At 39.4% G+C, this 19,160-nt stretch overlaps 1 protein-coding gene across 3 annotated transcripts in view; it reads left to right on the forward strand.

Moving 5' to 3' along the window:
* SEC63 (SEC63 homolog, protein translocation regulator) overlaps nucleotides 1–19,160 on the forward strand; it is a 73,607-nt gene that overhangs the window by 33,736 nt on the left and 20,711 nt on the right. For all 3 annotated transcript variants that reach the window (XM_059700790.1, XM_059700789.1, XM_059700792.1), the window contains 8 exons: nucleotides 2,021–2,071; nucleotides 3,254–3,362; nucleotides 6,825–6,919; nucleotides 7,020–7,152; nucleotides 9,218–9,310; nucleotides 10,103–10,257; nucleotides 11,890–12,037; nucleotides 15,896–15,978. In XM_059700790.1, the coding sequence (XP_059556773.1) occupies nucleotides 2,021–2,071; nucleotides 3,254–3,362; nucleotides 6,825–6,919; nucleotides 7,020–7,152; nucleotides 9,218–9,310; nucleotides 10,103–10,257; nucleotides 11,890–12,037; nucleotides 15,896–15,978 (867 nt within the window). The remainder of the gene's footprint in view (nucleotides 1–2,020; nucleotides 2,072–3,253; nucleotides 3,363–6,824; nucleotides 6,920–7,019; nucleotides 7,153–9,217; nucleotides 9,311–10,102; nucleotides 10,258–11,889; nucleotides 12,038–15,895; nucleotides 15,979–19,160) is intronic.

Raw genomic sequence — 19,160 nt, forward strand, 5'->3', positions numbered from 1 at the left:
CACCAGGTGCACTGGCCCTGGGGACTCCCAGGAGGTGCAAGGTCATCCACTGCCTTTGCCCTGTCTGGGACCACCCGGCATGAGCTTCGGAGCAATCTGCAGATGGCTCCTACTTGTGCTGGGTTTGGAAGTGCCCAGGAGAGGCCAGGCTGCAAACTAAGACTGGCTGCCACTAGTGCTGGGGCTGGGCCCACTTAGCGAAAGGTACAGGACGTGCCAAGACCAGATGCTGCTTGTTTGAGAGATTTTAGGAAAGTCTGTAGCAGGTGCCAAGAAAAGTGGTTTGTATGGAAAAACCACTGGAAATGGCTTGGTCGGGCCCTCAAGTTGGGATGGGGTCTCAGGCAATCACTACAGTGTGATGAACAGTGTGAGCCAGGTTGATGGAGATATGACACCCACTTGCTGGGTCTTTGAGGTTGGAGGGGGTCTCAGAAAAAGAACAATGGCTTTTGCCAGCACATTTGTCTGCTCCTCCAGCTTTTGCTCTGATGCCAGATAATTCAGTTCCTCCCTGTATGTCCCTGGTGCCTTTTGAGCTGCTGTCCCAGTGCTGGAGCTCAGAGGGAGTGAGTCCGAATAAATCCATGTGCAGTCCCTTTAAGAGGAACTGCATGGGATTCCAGCAGCCCTCATTATCACTCAACCACAATCCCCACTGGTTTTTACAGCCAGAAGTTATGGGGACTTCTCCTCCTGGCACTGGAATGCTGGGCTGGGGGGGCCTGGTATGGGGCTGGGATTCCTTGCTCTTAGGGGGACCACCATGACTGAGGTACTCCTCCTGATTTTTATCTAGCACATGTGGATGTGGGACTAGCCCATTCCAAGTCTCTGCCCCTCTGACCAGTCTCTATGTAGCTTCTTTAAATCCCTATTTTTAGGTCTTAAATTCAGCTAGATTTTAGGTGGCTCTGAATGATGGTTCTGTAGTTGAGTTGGAGGATTCAAATACTGCACTTATCTATGCCGCTGTATTGACTGGAAGTCCTGGAACTACTCTTTTTTTATGGTATCTGTATTTATCCTAAGTTGTACTCAAATGTTAAATTACCCTTCATTTCACATTTACCCAGGCTAAATTAATTATAATATATGCTAAATTAGTGGTATATATTCCAAATGGTACTTCAGGAGGCAGTAGGATACAGACTTCAATCATATAGATTCTGAACTCTAAGATGTCAGGAATTCCTATTGTTTAGGAATAGATGATTCCCCGCTTTCTTGAAAATAATGATCTAGGAGCTATCTTTGAAGTAATAAAAACTAAAATCCATATAGTCTGTAATTTGTTTTGAAATGGCTATTTATAATGTTATTCTATGGCAGATTAACATTTGTTTTCTTCAGTGGTATATAGTTGCTGTATGTAAGTGTGCTTATCATGCCTAGGCTTATTCTGGGAATACTAAAGAAGAGAAACATAGTTAGCTACCAGATTAGGGATCAAGCAGTGGGAGAAAAATCTGAGACCAATAGACTTCAAACAGAACATTATGAAGTTACTCCTCAATATTTATGAAGGCAGCTATGCTCACCAACTATACCACCAACGCCGCACCAGTCCTCAATATTTAGACAAAGGAACCAAACAGGGTTCTATTATTATTTATTTCCAAGGCATTAACCGCTTGCCAAGGTGTGACTATGTAAGTACTTGACTGGAAGGGAAATATAATTTGTTTTGCTGGTGTTATCTATAGAGCAAATGAAAAGGTAATTTATTAGTAGTGGCAAAGAACATAGTTTCTGTAGGTGGAATGCCAATCCTGGTTCTCACCTACTTACTAGCTGTGTGACCTAGGACAAGCTATGAAACATATATGCTGCAGGTTATCTTCAAAGGAAAATAATAATGGTACCTTCCTCAGAGGATTTGAAAATAAGAATTAAACAAAATAATACATGAGGAGTGCTTTTAATAGTGCCTCCTCCATGTAAGCCTCAAAATAAGTGTTCATGGATATTGTTATAATTTGCCTGATGAAGACCATAATTTTTTTCTCTTTAATTCTAGGTTTTACTTGTATATGGATTGGCATTCATGGTCATCCTTCCAGTTGTTGTGGTAAGTTCTAGCTCTTTTTTTTTTTTTTTAACATATTTTTGGAAAGGGAATTGTTGGTATGCTTTGGAGTCTCCTTGTTAGATTGTAATTTGTATTAGAATATAATATTGTATATTCTAGAATATAATATTTGTATCAGAATAAAATATTGAATATAATAAGATTCTTAAAATTCAAGGATCAATGGTCCATTGATCCTTGAATTTTAAGAATCTTATTATATTCAATATTTTAAAGGTCTTCTAAAGGCGACATCACTTGAGTATGCTAAAGTATATTTCCTCCCAATTCAAAAATTAGACACAACTGATAATACTACAGTTGTATTTAGAGTTTAAAATGAGTCTTCCTTCACTACCTCCCTCCACATCTCTGCTGGAGATAATCACTGCTTAAGTTTGGTGATTTCCCTTTTAAATACAGTTTCAGGCAAAAGTAGGTTTACAGTACATGAAACAGAATTTATTCTTGTTTTATTATTTATTAATTGTATTATTTTCCATAGAAACATCTTAAACCCACTTTTGCCCCAGCCTGTATTTTTCTATACACACATTACAAAATATATGTATTGTTCTGACTTTTTTGCTTTAACTATAAGGGGCATGACATTTAGAGCGATCTCATTTTTAAAACAGCTACATGGTACCTCAATATGTAGATACCATAAAGTTTATGATTTTACTGTTTATTACTTTTATGACTGGTGGTGTTCTTTTTGCTCTTACAGTTTTTGAGTTCTATGTGAGGCTAATAATTAACCTGTGTGCCTTCTTCATAGGATTTTTGTGTGAGGATCCAATTGTATGGAATAATGTAATTAAAATAGTAAAATTGCTTCTTTATTTATTTATTAAATATTTATTGAAGGCATATTATGTATCAGGAACCAGTTTGTTGCTTATAGTAGTGGGTTGGTTCATTTCTATTTTGTCTTCAAACAATTTCTAGTTGAAACTTAAATGTCTTAATGGTATAATTATAGTTAGGTAGTCATCAGGCAGTATACATATTTGCAAAATAAATAATTTAAAATATGTGTTGAAGGTATTTGTTCTAAATCTGAGGAATTTTTATTGGTTTATGAGCATTTAGAAAATTTGACCACAAACATATTTCTTATTAAACTAGCATTTATTATAGTTTTTATGCTTTATTTATTTAATTTTATTTGTGTTTAAGGGGTCTTGGTGGTATCGCTCAATACGCTATAGTGGAGACCAGATTCTAATACGCACCACACAGATTTATACATATTTTGTTTATAAAACTCGAAATATGGATATGAAACGTAAGTAAATTTAAATAACCATGACAATAGATTATTTTCTGAGTCACTTATGTGGAATTGATACACATTCAAATAGAGAAATTCTATTTTACGTTTATAGATATTTAATTCGTGTACCTAAAACTGGAGGAAAATGCTAACACCCTTACCACATTTCTTGATCTATTGCTATTATTTCCATCTACTCAGCTATATATGTATTTTTTTCTCAGAAATTTTATATTTAAGCTTTATGTGGACTAATTTTATAATACCAGCTAACATTTTTTGAGTATTTGTTATGTGCCAGGCATGCATTAACTCATTTAGTATTTGCTACGCCCCTGTTAGTGTGTGCTGTTTGTAAGCACATTTTATAGATGAGAAAACTGAACTCAAGGATGCATAGTAGGTGACAGAGCCAGCATCAAACCCAGGCAGTTTGGTTCCTGAGCCATAAACCAGTACATTATCCTGTATTAATTGTAATAAAATAAGTAGAGGTCTTGGGTGTGTTGAAAGAAAACTGTCAGGATATTTCATTCTCAGAGTCTTACTTTAAAATCCTATATAATAAAAGACTAATATGCAAATCGACCGACCGGTGGAACGACTGGTTGCTGTGTTGTGCACTGACCACCAGGGGGTAGACACTCAATGCAGGAGCTGCCCTCTGGTGGTCAGTGCAATCCCACAAGGGGAGTTTCACTCAGCCAGAAGCCGGTCTCATGGCTGGCGAGTGCAGTGGCGGTGGCGGGAGCCTCTCCCGCCTCCGTGGCAGCACTTAAGGATGTCCGACTGGCGGCTTAGGCCCACTCCGGGACTGTGAGAGGGCACAGGCTGGGCTGAGGGATCGTCTCTCCCTCCTCCCCCCAGTGCACGAATTTTGTGCACCGGGCCTCTAGTTTCTTAAAAAAAGAGATACCAGCCTAAATACTTTCCGTGAGCTCATAAAGCTAATATTGTAAATTTTATCCCTGTAATATAGTATTGTCTTTCACAATCACTGCTATGCAGAAATCATAGACATCCTGCTTGCTTCCCCTCCTTAAAAAGGAAAGATAAAAGTTTTAAATTGTGCCTCATTGGAAAATGCATTTTTTTGTTTCAAAACTTAAGTGGACTTTTCTGTATTTTGGATTTGCCATTTTACTATCTCTTGATAATCAGAAAGAGACTCCTCAGGATCATGTGACTGTATGATTATATTCCTGAGGAATGAGCATATCTTTTATTTCTGAGGAGCAAGTGAACATTACTCTCCCTTATGCACACATGCCACTCTTCCTTATGCTGGCTTGAAATATTAATATAGAACTATTTCCTTATGTCGATGTTTCATGTTTTTTATTTGTTTTAATTTTTTTTGCATCAGTAATCTTTTTTCTGTTTCATTTCTGAGGGTGGTATTTAGACTTATACAATTGGTCTGTTAAAAAAGCATTATTTAGCTGGTGGGTTTGGTTATATATCTTTTGTTACTTTATCATTGGCACCATTTATATGGCCATCTTAGGAACAATTTCATGAAAACATTTGGAGGTAGTAAGGGTAATAGTTCACATATTACTGTGTTTATTGTGTACAGGCTCATGTGAAGAAACTAGGGCCCATAGAGGTGAAGACTATTATTTAGATCAGTGGTCAGCAAACTCATTAGTCAACAGAGCCAAATATCAACAGTACAACGATTGAAATTTCTTTTGAGAGCCAAATTTTTTAAACTTAAACTATATAGGTAGGTACATTGTTATTAACTTAATTAGGGTACTCCTAAGGCTTAGGAAGAGCCACACTCGAGGGGCCAAAGAGCCGCATGTGGCTCGCGAGTCGCAGTTTGCCGACCATTGATCTAGGTCATTTAGCTAGGAAGTAGAAACTCTAGGTCAGGGGTGCGCAACATTTTTGTGAATGCGTGCCAAAACCAGCTGAATCTCTGACTCAAAATTCTTCTGCGTGCCAACCCTAATTTTTTGAGAACATGTTATGTCTACTTGATATCTCTTAAGGTGTACGTATGTGGAGAACCTTGAAGAAATAATAAAATTCACTCGAGCGACAAAAACACAGTATATGATAATGAAAAATACATTTATTTTTTAATGTATACATGTACACTGATAGTCTGACAGATAACTTTATGACTCCGTTTGATATTATCAGTGGGACTTTTGCTGCTGCATCACTGATGACAGAGATTTTACATCAGGTTTATATTTCGTGACCTTCAGAGATATGCACGAGCTACTACTTTCATCCGTCAGGCTACTCCTATTACGAGACTTAACAAAATTCATCACTGAGAACAAAGATTCACAAGCGTATGTGGATGAACACATGGAGAGTAACTCTGTTGCAAAGTTTTTTAAACATAAAAAATTTTCTGGAATGGCATTCCAAGTCCTCAATAGTTAGTTTTCGACACTATTGAAATTGCTCTTCCCCTTTCTCGTCAATCCATGTCTATGGTCTTTAAGATAACTTGTTATGTAAAATTATTTATTTATCTAAGATGCACCTTCACTGAATTTATCTGAAAAATAAAAAAGTCGATATTAAGAAAAAAATTGTAAATGGAAGATTATAAGAGAGGGTTTTGCGTGCCAGCAAAAGTTACTGGTGTGCCGTGTTTGGCACACATGCCAGGGGTTGCCCACCCCTGCTCTAGAGTTTTAGGCGCTTAACCTCTGTGTTGTCCTGCTTTTCGTGAACACATTGTATTTTCTGCTGTAAGGTGAGATTGATAACTCTAGTGCCAGTCATGAAAGCGCTTGTATAGGCTTACAAAAGTAATGCTAATATTCGGCTAGGGCAAAAGTAGGTTTATAATTGTATGGAAAATACAATAATTAATAAATAATAATAAAACTGAATAAACTCTGTGTTCCACCCACTCACAACAGTAAACCTACTTTTGCCCCACCCTGTATGAGGCTGCGAATCGTGTGTTTTTCAAGGAACATTATTCTCCCAAACCCTCCAGAGTTCTATAATAAACGTTTCTGTAAATGACAGTATATTTTAGTTTATTGAAGGCTCTGAGAAGTCATAAAGCAAAGAAACATGTAACTCTTTTTAACTCATTATTTCCCATATTTAACCATAGAGCCCCCTTTTTTCACATAACATTTCTTAATATCACATGGAATATTTAATGCTCTAAAGAAAGTTTCTGTGGAACACATGGTTAGGTCTAGAAACAGACATTATTTGAAGTGATTTTAATGCATCTAGTTGCTTTGGGGTCCTTAATTTGATTTATATTTCTATTCACTTGCGATAGGTAACATCGTGCATGTTTTAAAAAGTGAGGCTTTTTTTATGGAATAAATTAATACTTGTTAGTAATGGAATTCACATGGCTTTTAAGCATTGTGTATGGTAAGCATTGCCTCACCATAGGATTAATGAAGTATCATAGCAGGGAAATTAATAAGTGAGCAAATATATGTATGTACCTTCTTATGTCTTTTGTTTCCTTAGGTCTTATCATGGTTTTGGCTGGAGCCTCTGAATTTGATCCTCAGTATAATAAAGATGCCACAAGCAGACCAACAGATAATATTCTAATACCTCAGGTTAGTCCTATCTCCTACATTCCTTGATAAGCATTTACATATTAAAGTTAATGCTTTTTTTTAGATGTGTATTTTTGAATAATTATTTTATTTACTCTAGCTAATCAGAGAAATTGGCAGCATTAATTTAAAGAAGAATGAACCTCCACTTACATGTCCATATAGCCTGAAGGCGAGAGTTCTTTTACTGTGTCATCTTGCTAGAATGAAAATTCCTGAGACCCTTGAAGAAGGTATTTGTGATATGCGGATTTAATTAGACTTCATGGTGCACTGTTTTAGTCACTGTTATTTTTTGCTCAATCAAATAATTGCTCAAGGGCTTTTTAAAAAGAAATTGACATGGTACATAATTACTTCACAAATACTTTGAAGGTCTAAGTAAGTCAGATGTTAGAGCAAATGTTAAAATGTGAAAGTGAGAATATATGAGAAATGTTTAGTCAGTTGCAGATTTTGTAATAATTCCTAATGACTTTTAAAAAAAAGGATTTTGTAAGGTTTTGCAGGGAGGGGATGAGAAAACATTGATTTCACAATACATATCTCAACTCCATTGCTCCACCCACCACTCTCTAGGAGTGGTTACCAAAGAATGGTTAATCTCTAGTTAAAGCTTCATAAATACTTGAAGCCATCTATTCTACTTAAAAGAAAGGCAGTAGATTGAGACAGTGGTGTTTCCAGGGCTGTCATAAACTCAAGTGTTGTTTCTTCTTCACTTGTATCATTTCAATTAAAGTTTTTTGTTGTTGTTTTTTAAATATTTTTTTTATTGCCCTAACCGGTTTGGCTCAGTGGATAGAGCATCAGCCTTCGGACTCAAGGGTCCCAGGTTCGATTCTGGTCAAGGGCATGTACCTTGGTTGCGGGCACATCCCCAGTAGGGGCAGTGCAGGAGGCAGCTGATAGATGTTTCTCTCTCATCAGTGTTTCTAACTCTCTATCCCTCTCCCTTCCTCTCTGTAAAAATCAATAAAATATATTAAAAAAATATTTTTTTTATTGATGTCAGAGAGAGGGGGACAGGGAGAGAGGGGGGGAGAGAGAGAGAGAGAGAGAGAGAGAGAGAGAGAGAGAGAGGGAAACATCCATGATGAGAGAGAATCGTGGATCGGCTGCCTCCTTCACGACCCACACTGGGGATCGAGCCTACAACCCGGGCATTTGCCCTTGACTGGAATTGAACCTGAGACCCTTCAGTCCACAGGCCGATGCTCTATCCACTGAGCCACACAAGGGCTCAATTGAAGTTATAAAAGAGAGTTATTCTCAGGGAATAAATGTTCTTTTTGATTGATCCTTTTAAGTCAGTAATGCAATCAAATGCCTCTGAAAACAAGGCCAGTTGATGCTCAGTGATTGGTGATAGGATAGTTTGCTTATGATGGCATGAGGGAGCACTATTTAAGCATTGTTATTAGAGTTGCAAGTTAAATAATAATTCTGTTTCTAATATTTTGTACAGATACAAACCATCTCCATTTTTACCAAATACCTAAGAAGTAGGAAACAAAATTTTTTTAGATTGAGTATTAATCCAATGGATGATCTTAATGGTTAACTATTATATGCAGTACTAGAGGCCCAGTGCATGAAATTCGTGCATAGTAGGGTCCCTAGGCCTCGCCGGCAATCAGGGCCAATCTATGGGGCAACCGGTGGGATGATTGGGGCCCCCGCTTGCACATGTCTTGGCTGGCATGGTGCTGCCCCCTTGCTGGCCCCGCCCCACACCATTGCTGCTCGTTGGGGCCTGCAGGCTGGGGGTAGCTCCTGTGTTGAGTGTCTGCCCCCTGATGGTCAGTGCACATCATAGTGACCAGTCATTCCGCTGGTCATCCTGCCATTCGGTCTATTTGCATATTAGGCTTTTATTATATAGGATAAATGAAAGCATCTCCCCCTCATTTCTCCTCTTCCTCTCTGTGCATTTATTCTCAATCTTAGCCTTTGGATTTATCCATAATTCTACTCATAGAAGAAGGAAATTCTTAAAGTTCTTAAATATAGTAAGATTGAGCTAAAGATTAATTGGGCAGGGAGTTGATTGATAAAGCCTAATACCATAATATTAAAATTTGGTCTTTGAAACATCTAATCTGAGTTTCGGTTTTCTGACTGATTGTGATGATATATTGAGTAGATACTATTAGGTTCAACCTGTAAAATTCTGAGGTCATGGGAAATATTTGTAGGATACCTTAAATTTGTATTAGTCTTGGACTATAGGTGATAAAGATGTTTTAATTATAATTTTAGATAGAATGATTTGTCAGGTTTTTCATTGTTTTGCAGATCAGCAATTTATGCTGAAAAAATGCCCTGCCCTACTTCAAGAAATGGTTAATGTAATCTGCCAACTAATAATAATGGCTCGGAGCCGTGAAGGTGAGGAGGAGATGTAATTAATTATGTCGTACTTTTTCTTGCAAGCATATGTAGATTACTCTTCATAGTTTTAAGATTTATGGGTACTTCCCGTAATTCTGTCTATAAATTGAATCAGCTTTCTCACATTTATTTATGGTTTTTTTTTTATTTTTTTCCTTATATTTTCCACCATGTAAGTGTTTATCACAACTTATGTTTTAATTTTATTTTTTTCATGTTTTATTATTATTTGAAAAATTTAAAATATCCTTTTCTTCTGATTTTGTTAGAGTTGGGTTATTCTGTATTTTAACAATGAGTTTAAAATAATTCTTTAAGTGATGTAATGATGATTCCTCCGATATGTAGTGCTTTTTTTGCATGAGGAAAAAAAATATGAGGGAGTTTGTGGTCTGTAATGGAAAGGGAGAGAGAGGCCCTTAAAAAAGAAGGCAGTGGTTGTTGTTTGTTAATATGGATGATGTCAGTTATTGGAATGCTGTTAGTATGTTCTTGATAGTGATAATTTCTGATAACTTGCTGTTTTTGGAGATAATGCCAAGAATGTTTCTATTAAATCAATGGTTTTTGCTGGATAATATGCATTTAACCGTGTGTGTGTGTGTGTGTGTGTGTGTGTGTGTGTGTGTGTGTGGTATTTTATCCAATAACGTTTAAAGGAAAATCAACAATAAGATTTTAAAATTTGAGGGGTTAGGGATAGTAAATCTTAGTTTGTCATGCATTGTATACTCCTCAACATGTAGAAAGTCCAGCTCTGTCTTTTCTTTTCTTCCTATTCTTTCTAAGAAAGGGAGTTTCGTGCTCCAACTTTGGCATCCCTAGAAAACTGCATGAAGCTTTCTCAGATGGCGGTGCAAGGCCTTCAGCAGTTCAAGTCTCCCCTTCTGCAGCTCCCTCACATTGAAGAGGACAATCTTAGAAGGGTTTCTAATCATAAAAAGGTAATTCTTTGCTACTTTAAAATTGGTTTTAAGCAGTTTGTCATGTCACTTAAAGATAACATGAATGAAAGTTTTCTAGAAATTGTTACTATGAATTACTTAGATTTAAAATACCTTAAACATTCTGAAACTCCTTCAAGTGGTTCTGTCAGGTAGCTGTTTAATATCTTACTACTGTAAGTGATTTTAGTATGGGGTCAGTGCATTTTTAGCAGTTAACACTTTGTTCTTTATATTATGTTACTAAAAATAAATGCACTAAGTAAAAATGCACTGTATACTTTGCAATAATTTTATTTGTGGGTTAAATGTTGGGCAGTGGTTTATTACTTTAGAGTGAACAGAATAAGTGTTCAAAATAAGTAGATTAGCCCTAATCGGTTTGGCTTAATGGATAGTGTCGGTCTGCGGACTCAAGGGTCCCAGGTTCGATTCCGGTCAAGGGCATGTACCTTGGTTGTGGACACATCCCCAGTGGGAAGTGTACAGGAGGCAGCTGATCGATGTTTCTCTCTCATCAATGTTTCTAACTCTCTCTCCCTCTCCCTTCCTCTCTGTAAAAAAATCAATAAAATATATTAAAAATAAGTAGATCAAATAAAGATAATGCTTTAAAAATATACATATATATTTTTTAAATACTTTTTTTTATTGATTTCAGAGAGGAAGGGAGAGGGAGAGATAGAAACATCAATGATGAGAGAGAAGCATTGATTGGCTGCCTACTGCATACCCCCTACTGGGTATCGAGGCCGCAACCTGGGTATATGCCCTGACTATGAACTCCTGGTTCATAAGTCAGTGTTCAACCACTGAGCCACACCGGCTGGGCAAGATAATTCTTATTTAGAAAACACGGTTTATAGTAAAGACATGATAATGAATCTTAAGATAAATGAAAAACTTGAGGAAACACAAGAAAATACTGAACAAAATCGTAATTTTGTAGATTTTAAACATTACTTTGTATGCATTAGACAAAGTAGGCAGAAGATGTACATTAGATTAATTGTGTTATTATGCTTATAAGTTTGATCACATTTTAGGTTACAATTGAAGATTTAAGAATCCAAAAGCAGGCATTTCACATACCTTGTGATCTAATCCATGTCTGTGAAAATAAAAATTAGTGACTAGCACTAAACACCTGAAAATTAAAGAACACTCCTAAGTATCCATTTAGATAAGATACATATTACTGTAATAACAGCTATATTTAGACAATAAAAAAATGAGAATATTCCATAGGATACAGCTGTACTTGGAGATAAAGTCATATTCTTAGCATTAAAATTGAATAAAGTTCAGAAAACTGAGCACTGAAATGACAGTAGTTCTTGCGTGGGTCAAGATTCTATATGAATACTAATTTTTCCCTATAACTTTTATTTTTTCTAATTAAAAAATATAACCCTGTATTAACTCTATAATAAATAAATACTAAATTTAAATTTCCTTGGAGAAAAAGGCCATGAAATGCTATAAAGCTGTTATTTGCTGCTTTGAAATATATATAATCTTAACATTTTTCTACAAGTTCTTGGATTGTGTTTTAGTAAACATGCTAATAGTTTTCTTTTATGAAATGTTTTATGACTTTAGGATTTATTTTCTTTTATTTTTTAAATTCAGTACAAAATTAAGACTATTCAGGATTTGGTGAGTTTAAAAGAAACAGATCGTCAATATCTATTGCACTTCCTAGAAGATGAAAAATATGAAGAGGTTATGGCTGTCCTTGGGAGTTTTCCACATATAACTATGGACATAAAATCACAAGGTAAGTGGGAGGTTTCCTTGTGGGATATTGCTTCCCTTTTGATAGAATGGTTCTTGTTTGCTTGACTCAGGATGCTCCAAACACTTCATTTAATAACATAACTTGTAATTAGACTTACAGAATCTAATTACCTATTTACCTGTCAGATTTACTGTGATGGAAAATGATGTACACTTAATAGTTTTGAGAGCACAGAGTCCTACTTTTATTATCCTCGTGATGGGAATGAAAGAGTTCCAGATGTAATGAAACTTAAAATGTATCCATTAGTGTGAAAAACATTGCTTAGTTCAAACATTAATTAAAAACTCCAGCTTATTTATGTTCATGAAGCCTTGAAAATTATCATAGTCTGTGCTACATTGCACGTGTTTTTCTTGACTTACCTCTGTGTGTGCTTGGAGTGAAAAAAATAGAGATTGTTTATTTCACCTACATAATTGCCCTGTTTGTTCCCATTTCAATAGCTGAATAATATCGTGAAATGACCAAATTAGAGATTATCTGCTTCATTCCTTCATTATGGCATTGTTCTGAGCTTTGACATTTATTAAGCTACTATTGTGCTAACATTCTTGTGGGACCAAGAATACAAACATGCATCAGGAATGGTTTCAGTCTTTAAAGGGCTTATAGTCTAACTAGAGGCCCAGTGCACAAAATTAGTGCACTGGTAGGGTCCCTAGTAGCTACTGGCTGCCGGCTGGGTACTTCCTCCCTTCCCCCAGCTGGCCCCGGATGAACTCCCAGTCAAGGGGACAATTTGCATACTATGCTTTTATTATATAGGATTGGGAATATAGGTCATAAACAAGGATTAAAATAAGGAATCTTGGGCTAAGTGTTAAGTGAATGGCACAGACATTGTGCATTTATTCACTCAACAAATATTGAATGACACTACTACTTCTGAGTGCTGGGGAAGCCGTGGTATGACAAAGATTCTGCCTTACTGAGTTTACATTCTAATTGGAATCAAGATAGAAGGCTCTCAAAGATTGGGTGTTTGAGAAAGGAAGCTAAATTGCAATCTGGTTTTAATTCGGCTGGTGTATAGGATACATGTAGTGAAGACTGGTGCTGCTTTCATGGGGTTGGGGTGTTAGAATTTCCTTGTAGGCCCATGAGTTTTCAAACATTAAACATACAAAGCTTCATTCAGGACTATAATAATTTAATTAGAAGCTATTAATACACCTAGTTTGAGACTGAAGAGATACTCTTTGATAATAATCAAGGGTTGTAAAAAGTACATGCTGCTTTAAAAAAATGAATGTTGGAGAGATTATTTTTTCATCTTCACTCAAGGATATTTTTCCATTGATTTTTAGAGTGAAAGGGAGGGAGGAGTGGAAGAGAGAGAGAAACATTGATGTGAGAGCGAGACATGATTGGTTGCCTTCCACATCCACCCTGACCCAGCCCGGGGATAGAGCCTGCAACTGAGGTACATGCCCTTAACCAGGAATCAAACCCGTGACCCTTTGTTTCATGGGTCAATGGGAGAGATTCTTTATTAGATGGGTAAGGTAAGATTATTCTGTCTTACTGCAGAACGTTATGATGTGTTTCTTTCCATAGTATTTTGTATAGATGATTTATATTTTTACTATGCGATCCAAATGTATAATATGAGTAGTGTAGTTACTGGAGAGAGAGTAGAATTATAGAAGCAGAAAGGGGCATCTGCATGATCCAGTGTTGGAGATGGTGGATCCCTTTTCCCACATTGCTGGAGGATATATAGAGTAAGCTCTTCTTTACTTTAAAGCAGTGGTTCTCAACCTTCCTAATGCCACGACCCTTTAATACAGTTCCTCATGTTGTGGTGACCCCCAACCATAAAATTATTTTCGTTGCTACTTCATAACTGTAATTTTGCTACTGTTATGATTTGTAAATATCTGATATGCAGGATGTATTTTCATTGTTACAAATTGAACATAATTAAAGCATAGTGATTAATCACAAAAACAATATGTAATTATATATGTGTTTTCCAATGATCTTGGGCAAACCCCTGTGAAAGGGTCATTTGACCCCCAAAGGGGTTGCGACCCACAGGTTGAGAACCGCTGCTTTAAAGTGTCAGAAGGCAGGTAGACACTGTTAGAGCTGTTGATTCATGTGCAGTGCTCATGTACATACAGCTTTACAATCTTGATGAATATGTAGCCCAGATTTTTTTTGAGGTAATGGAGACTTCCAGAAGAAACGATGTTGTACCTTTTTTTGATGCCCAGCCATTGCACTTCACAGCCAGTAATTTAGATAGTAATTATAGGTTGTTGGAGGCCTTCTTTTCCAACTGGTGATGTGTCAGTGCAGACTAGAACAGAGTATGCTCATCTAAAGCTGTGTAAAATACACATGACAAATTTAGAAAAACCTGGAGGCAGAAATGCATAGTGAAGAAAACATTTATAGGTAAAATCTGTAGGAAAAAAAAGAATACATTTGAATGCAGGATCATGTTTGGTAAGTTATATTAATTTTACTGTTAGTTTATTTTAATGTTACTTTAATATTAAAATTTATTTCATTATTAGACTTTTGGGGCTGTGTGTGGCAAACATGGTTTTAAGAAATTAATTGCAGGTCGCTGGTATGCTCAGTGGTTGAGCATTGACCTATGAACAGGAGGTCATGGTTCAATTCCCAGTTAGGTCACATGCTGGGTTGTGGGCTCGATCCCCAGTGTGGGGTGTGCAGGAGGCAGCTGATGTATGATTCTCTCTCACCATTGATGTTTCTATCTCTCCCTCCCTCTCTCTTCCTCTCTGAAATCAATAAAAAAAGTAAATATAAAAAATTAATTGCAAAAGCATTGCAAAATGTAGTTTTAAATATCTTGAAGTTCTTCCCTTAAAAATTAATCCTTTTTATGTGGCTTACTAGAGGCCCGGTGCATGATATTCATACACGGGGGGGGGGTGGCGGGGGGGCACGGGCGTGTCTCTCAGCCCAGCCTGCACCCTGTCCAATCTGGGATCCCTCTCACAATCCAGGACTGCTGGCTCCCAACCGCTCGCCTGCCTGCTTGCCTGATTGCCCCTAACCACTTCTGCCTGCCAGCCTAATCACCCCCTAACCATTCCCCTGCCAGCCTGATTGACGCCTAACTGCTCCCCTGCCAGCCTGGTTGCCCCCAACTGCCCTCCCCTGCAGGCCTGATTGCCTTCAACTGCCCTCCCTTTCAGGCCTGGTCCCTCCCAACTGCCCTCCCCTGCTGGCCTGATTGCCCACAACTGCCCTTCTCTGCCGGCCATCTTGTGGTGGCCATCTTTGACCATGTGGGGGTGGCCATCTTGTGTGTTGGAGCGATGGTCAATTTGCATATTGCTCTTTTATTAGATAGGATAATACTAGTTTTAGTTTATTCTGATAGGCAGCACTGATCATACAGGTAAATCTTTTGACTGTAAGGTTTGCACAATTCAATGGAGTAACATAACCCTATTTTTAATATCACTGTGAGAGAAAGCTATGGTATGGTAGTCCTCACATTATACTTTGTTTAAAAAAAGCAGCCTGGGTTTGAAACGTGTCAGTGCCAGTTTAGCCATTATGTGACCTTAGGCATTTTACTTTATTTCTGAACCTTAGTTTCCTCTTTAAAGTAGAAGTAACAGTAATCCTTCATAGAGCTAGTTCAAGGGTTTAAATGAGCACATTGCTGAAGGCATCTATTGGAGGGCCTTATACAAAGTAGGCAATCACATTATTTTTTTGAGTAAGTTTAAAATATAACATATTTGAAATACTGAAGTATCAACTTCATTTGGGTAGGTTAAGTTTTATTGTTTGCATTGACATAAAGCTTAATTTTTAACTCAAATTTTTTCTTTCATCTTACAGTATTGGATGATGAAGACAGCAACAACATCACAGTAGGATCCCTAGTTACAGTATTGGTTAAATTGACAAGGCAAACAATGGCAGTAAGTAGTCTATTTGTATTTTTATGCTTTAGGTTATGTGTTATGTAACCAATGTCACCCTAATCAACACTAATAAAAGAGAAAAATGGTAATTGGCGTACGAGCTACCCATTTCATTGGCTAATCAGGGCTATATGCAAATTAACTGCCAACAAGATGGCGGTTAATTTGCATATGTAGGCACAATGCAGGGAGGCGAAAGGGAAAGCAGGAAGAAGCCCCCTGCCACTGACAGTGATCAGAAACCCAGGGGGGAGCTAAGAGCTGGGGGGCAGGGCAAAGGCGGCCCTGGGGCCGCCTTTGCCCTGCCTCCCAGCCATGATCGGAGAATCAGGCGCCTTTTTCGCCCTGGCCAGTGATAGCCGGAAGTAGGGGTGGAGCCAGCGATGGGAGCTGGGCACGGTCGAAGCTGGCAGTCCCAGGAGTTAGGGGCCCCTTGCCTGGGCCTAAAGCAAAGCCCACGATCGCGGGGCCGCTGCAGCTGCGGGTTCCCGCTGCCTGAGCCGGATGCCTCAGCCAGAGGCGTCCTGCAGGGGCAGGGGCGGAGCCCGCTGATCGCGGCACCCACCACTGCCACTGCAGGTCCCCGCTGCTCGGGCCGGACGCCTAGGCCAGAGGCATCAGGCCTGGACAAGGGGCCAATCCTGCGATTGGAGAGTGATGGGGGTCAACGCCTGAGGGCTCCCAGTATGTGAGAGGGGGCAGGCTGGGCTAAGGGACACTCCCCCCCGCCACCCAGTGCACGAATTTCGTGCACCGGGCCCCTAGTAAATATAATAAAAGGGGGGAAAAGTTATGTATTAAGGTTTTTATATTTAACTAGGGGCCCGGTGCACGAAATTCGTGCACTGGGTGGCGGGGGTGGGGGGGTGGGGGGAGTGTCCCTCAGCCCAGCCTGCCCCCTCTCACATACTGGGAGCCCTCAGGCGTTGACCCCCATCACCCTCCAATCGCAGGATCGGCCCCTTGCCGAGGCCTGACGCCTCTGACAGAGGCGTCAGGCCTGGGCAGGGGACCCTCATTTCCCCCCATCACTGGCTCTGCCCCTTGCCCAGGCCTGATGTCTCAGCCAGAGGCGTAGACGCCCATCACCCTCTGATCACCTGATCGGCCCCTTGCCCAGGCCTGACGCCTCTGCCAGAGGTGTCAGGCTTGGACAGGGGACACCCATCTCCCCCCGATCACTGGCTCTGGCCCCCGCCCAGGCCTGAGGCCTCTGGCCCAGGAATCATGCCTGGGCAGGGGACCCCCATCTCCCTCTGATCGCTTGCTCCACCCCACGCCCAAGCCTGACGCCTCTGACCCAGACTTCAGGCCTGGGCAAGGGGACCATCATATCCTCCCAATCCCCGGCTCCGCCCCCCACCCAGGCCTGATGCCTCGGCCAGAGGAGTTGACCCTCATCACCCTCTGATTACCAATCACCGGATCGGCCCCTTGACCAGGCCTGAGGCCTCCAGCAGAGGTGTCAGGCCTGGGCAGGGGACCCCCAGCTCCCCGCGGTTGTAGGCTCCGCCCCTGCCCAGGCCTAACGCCTCTGGCCTAGGCGTCCGGCCCGGGCAGCGGGGACCCGCAGCTGCAGCGGCCCCACGATCGTGGGCTTCGCTTTAGGCCCAGGCAAGGGACCCCTAGCTCCCGGGACTGCCAGCTTCGACCGTGTCCAGCTCCCATCACTGGCTCCACCCCTACTTCCTGCTATCACTGGCCAGGGCGGCAAAGGCGCCTGATTCTCCTATCATGGCTGGGGGGCAGGGCAAAGGCGGCCCCAGGGCCGCCTTTGCCCTGCCCCCCAGCTCTTAGCTCCCCCCTGGGTTTCTGATCACTGTCAGTGGCAGGGGGCTTCTTCCTGCTTTCCCTTTCGCCTCCCTGCATTGTGCCTACATATGCAAATTAACCGCAATCATAGTTGGCAGTTAATTTGCATATAGCCCTGATTAGCCAATGAAAAGGGTATCATCGTGCGCCAATTACCATTTTTCTTTTATTAGTGTAGATTTCTCATTTTAAGTTATATATTCTCAGATTAAAACTATTGAATAGCAAAATCTAATTTTGCAAGTTATGTTAGCTGTTTTGAAATTTTAAATTAACTCTCATAGTTTTTCATATGAGTTTTCACACAAGAAAACTTTGGAAAATAAATTAATTCTTCATGTGATGGTTTAATTCCTTATAAAACATTATAATAACGGTAATGTGGGTATAATTCTTAAATTTTTAAGTGCAATACAGAGTTTACTATTGATTATTGTTGAGAATTTCATCACCTATTCTTTTTCAGTCCATTCTTTAGAGCAGCGATCACCAACCTTTTGGACCTCACGGACCACCAGTAGTCCGCGGACCACCAGTTGGCGACCGCTGCTTTAGAGAATTTACTCCCTTTAATTTTTTTAAATAAAAAATTTAAAAATTGTAATGAAAATACCCAATTTTAATGTGAAAAATTCATGCTGTTTGAGGAAAAATTTGGCACTGCAAAAAGTAAAGGAAGAAGTGAATATTACTTAAAATCCTACCCTTCTGATATTATCAGTTTTGAAGCTCACCCCTTTAGGTATCCTAATGCACGACTATCCATAAAGTTAAATTCTTTTTTTATAATCCTCACCCGAGGATATTTTTTCCATTGATTTTGAGAGAGACAGACAGACAGACAGACAGACAGAAACAGTAATGTGAGAGAGAAACATCAATTGGTTGCCTCCTGCAGGCACCCTGATCAGGGCCAGAGATCAAACCTGCAACCCAGGTACATGCCCTTGACTGGGAATTTAACCTGCTGTCCTTGGTGCGCAGGCCAATGCTCTAACCACCTAGCACACTGGCCAGGGCTTAAATGATGTTTATATCACAGATCCCTTCTCTCACTTCTCTCAGGAAACCCCTTGTCCATCTCCAATGACTAGAATTTAGTCTTGTGTATATCCTTTCATATGTTTCTTCATTGGTTCTATTTGTATTTACTACCTGGATCTTTACAGTGCATATATGTATATACATATATACTGGTATTTTTCTCATTCTTCTTTATTAAATGTGATCATATTAATATGTTTCCTGCATCTTGTTTTTCTCAGTTTCTATTACATTTATGTTACTTCCCAAGTTATAACTTTAGTTGTAATTTGTTTTTAATAGACTATAGTATTTCAACTCAGTTTATTCAACTAATGGTAGAT

This window comes from Myotis daubentonii, chromosome 6 (assembly GCF_963259705.1).
Source record: "Myotis daubentonii chromosome 6, mMyoDau2.1, whole genome shotgun sequence".
In the NCBI taxonomy this organism is placed as follows: Eukaryota; Metazoa; Chordata; class Mammalia; order Chiroptera; family Vespertilionidae; genus Myotis; species Myotis daubentonii.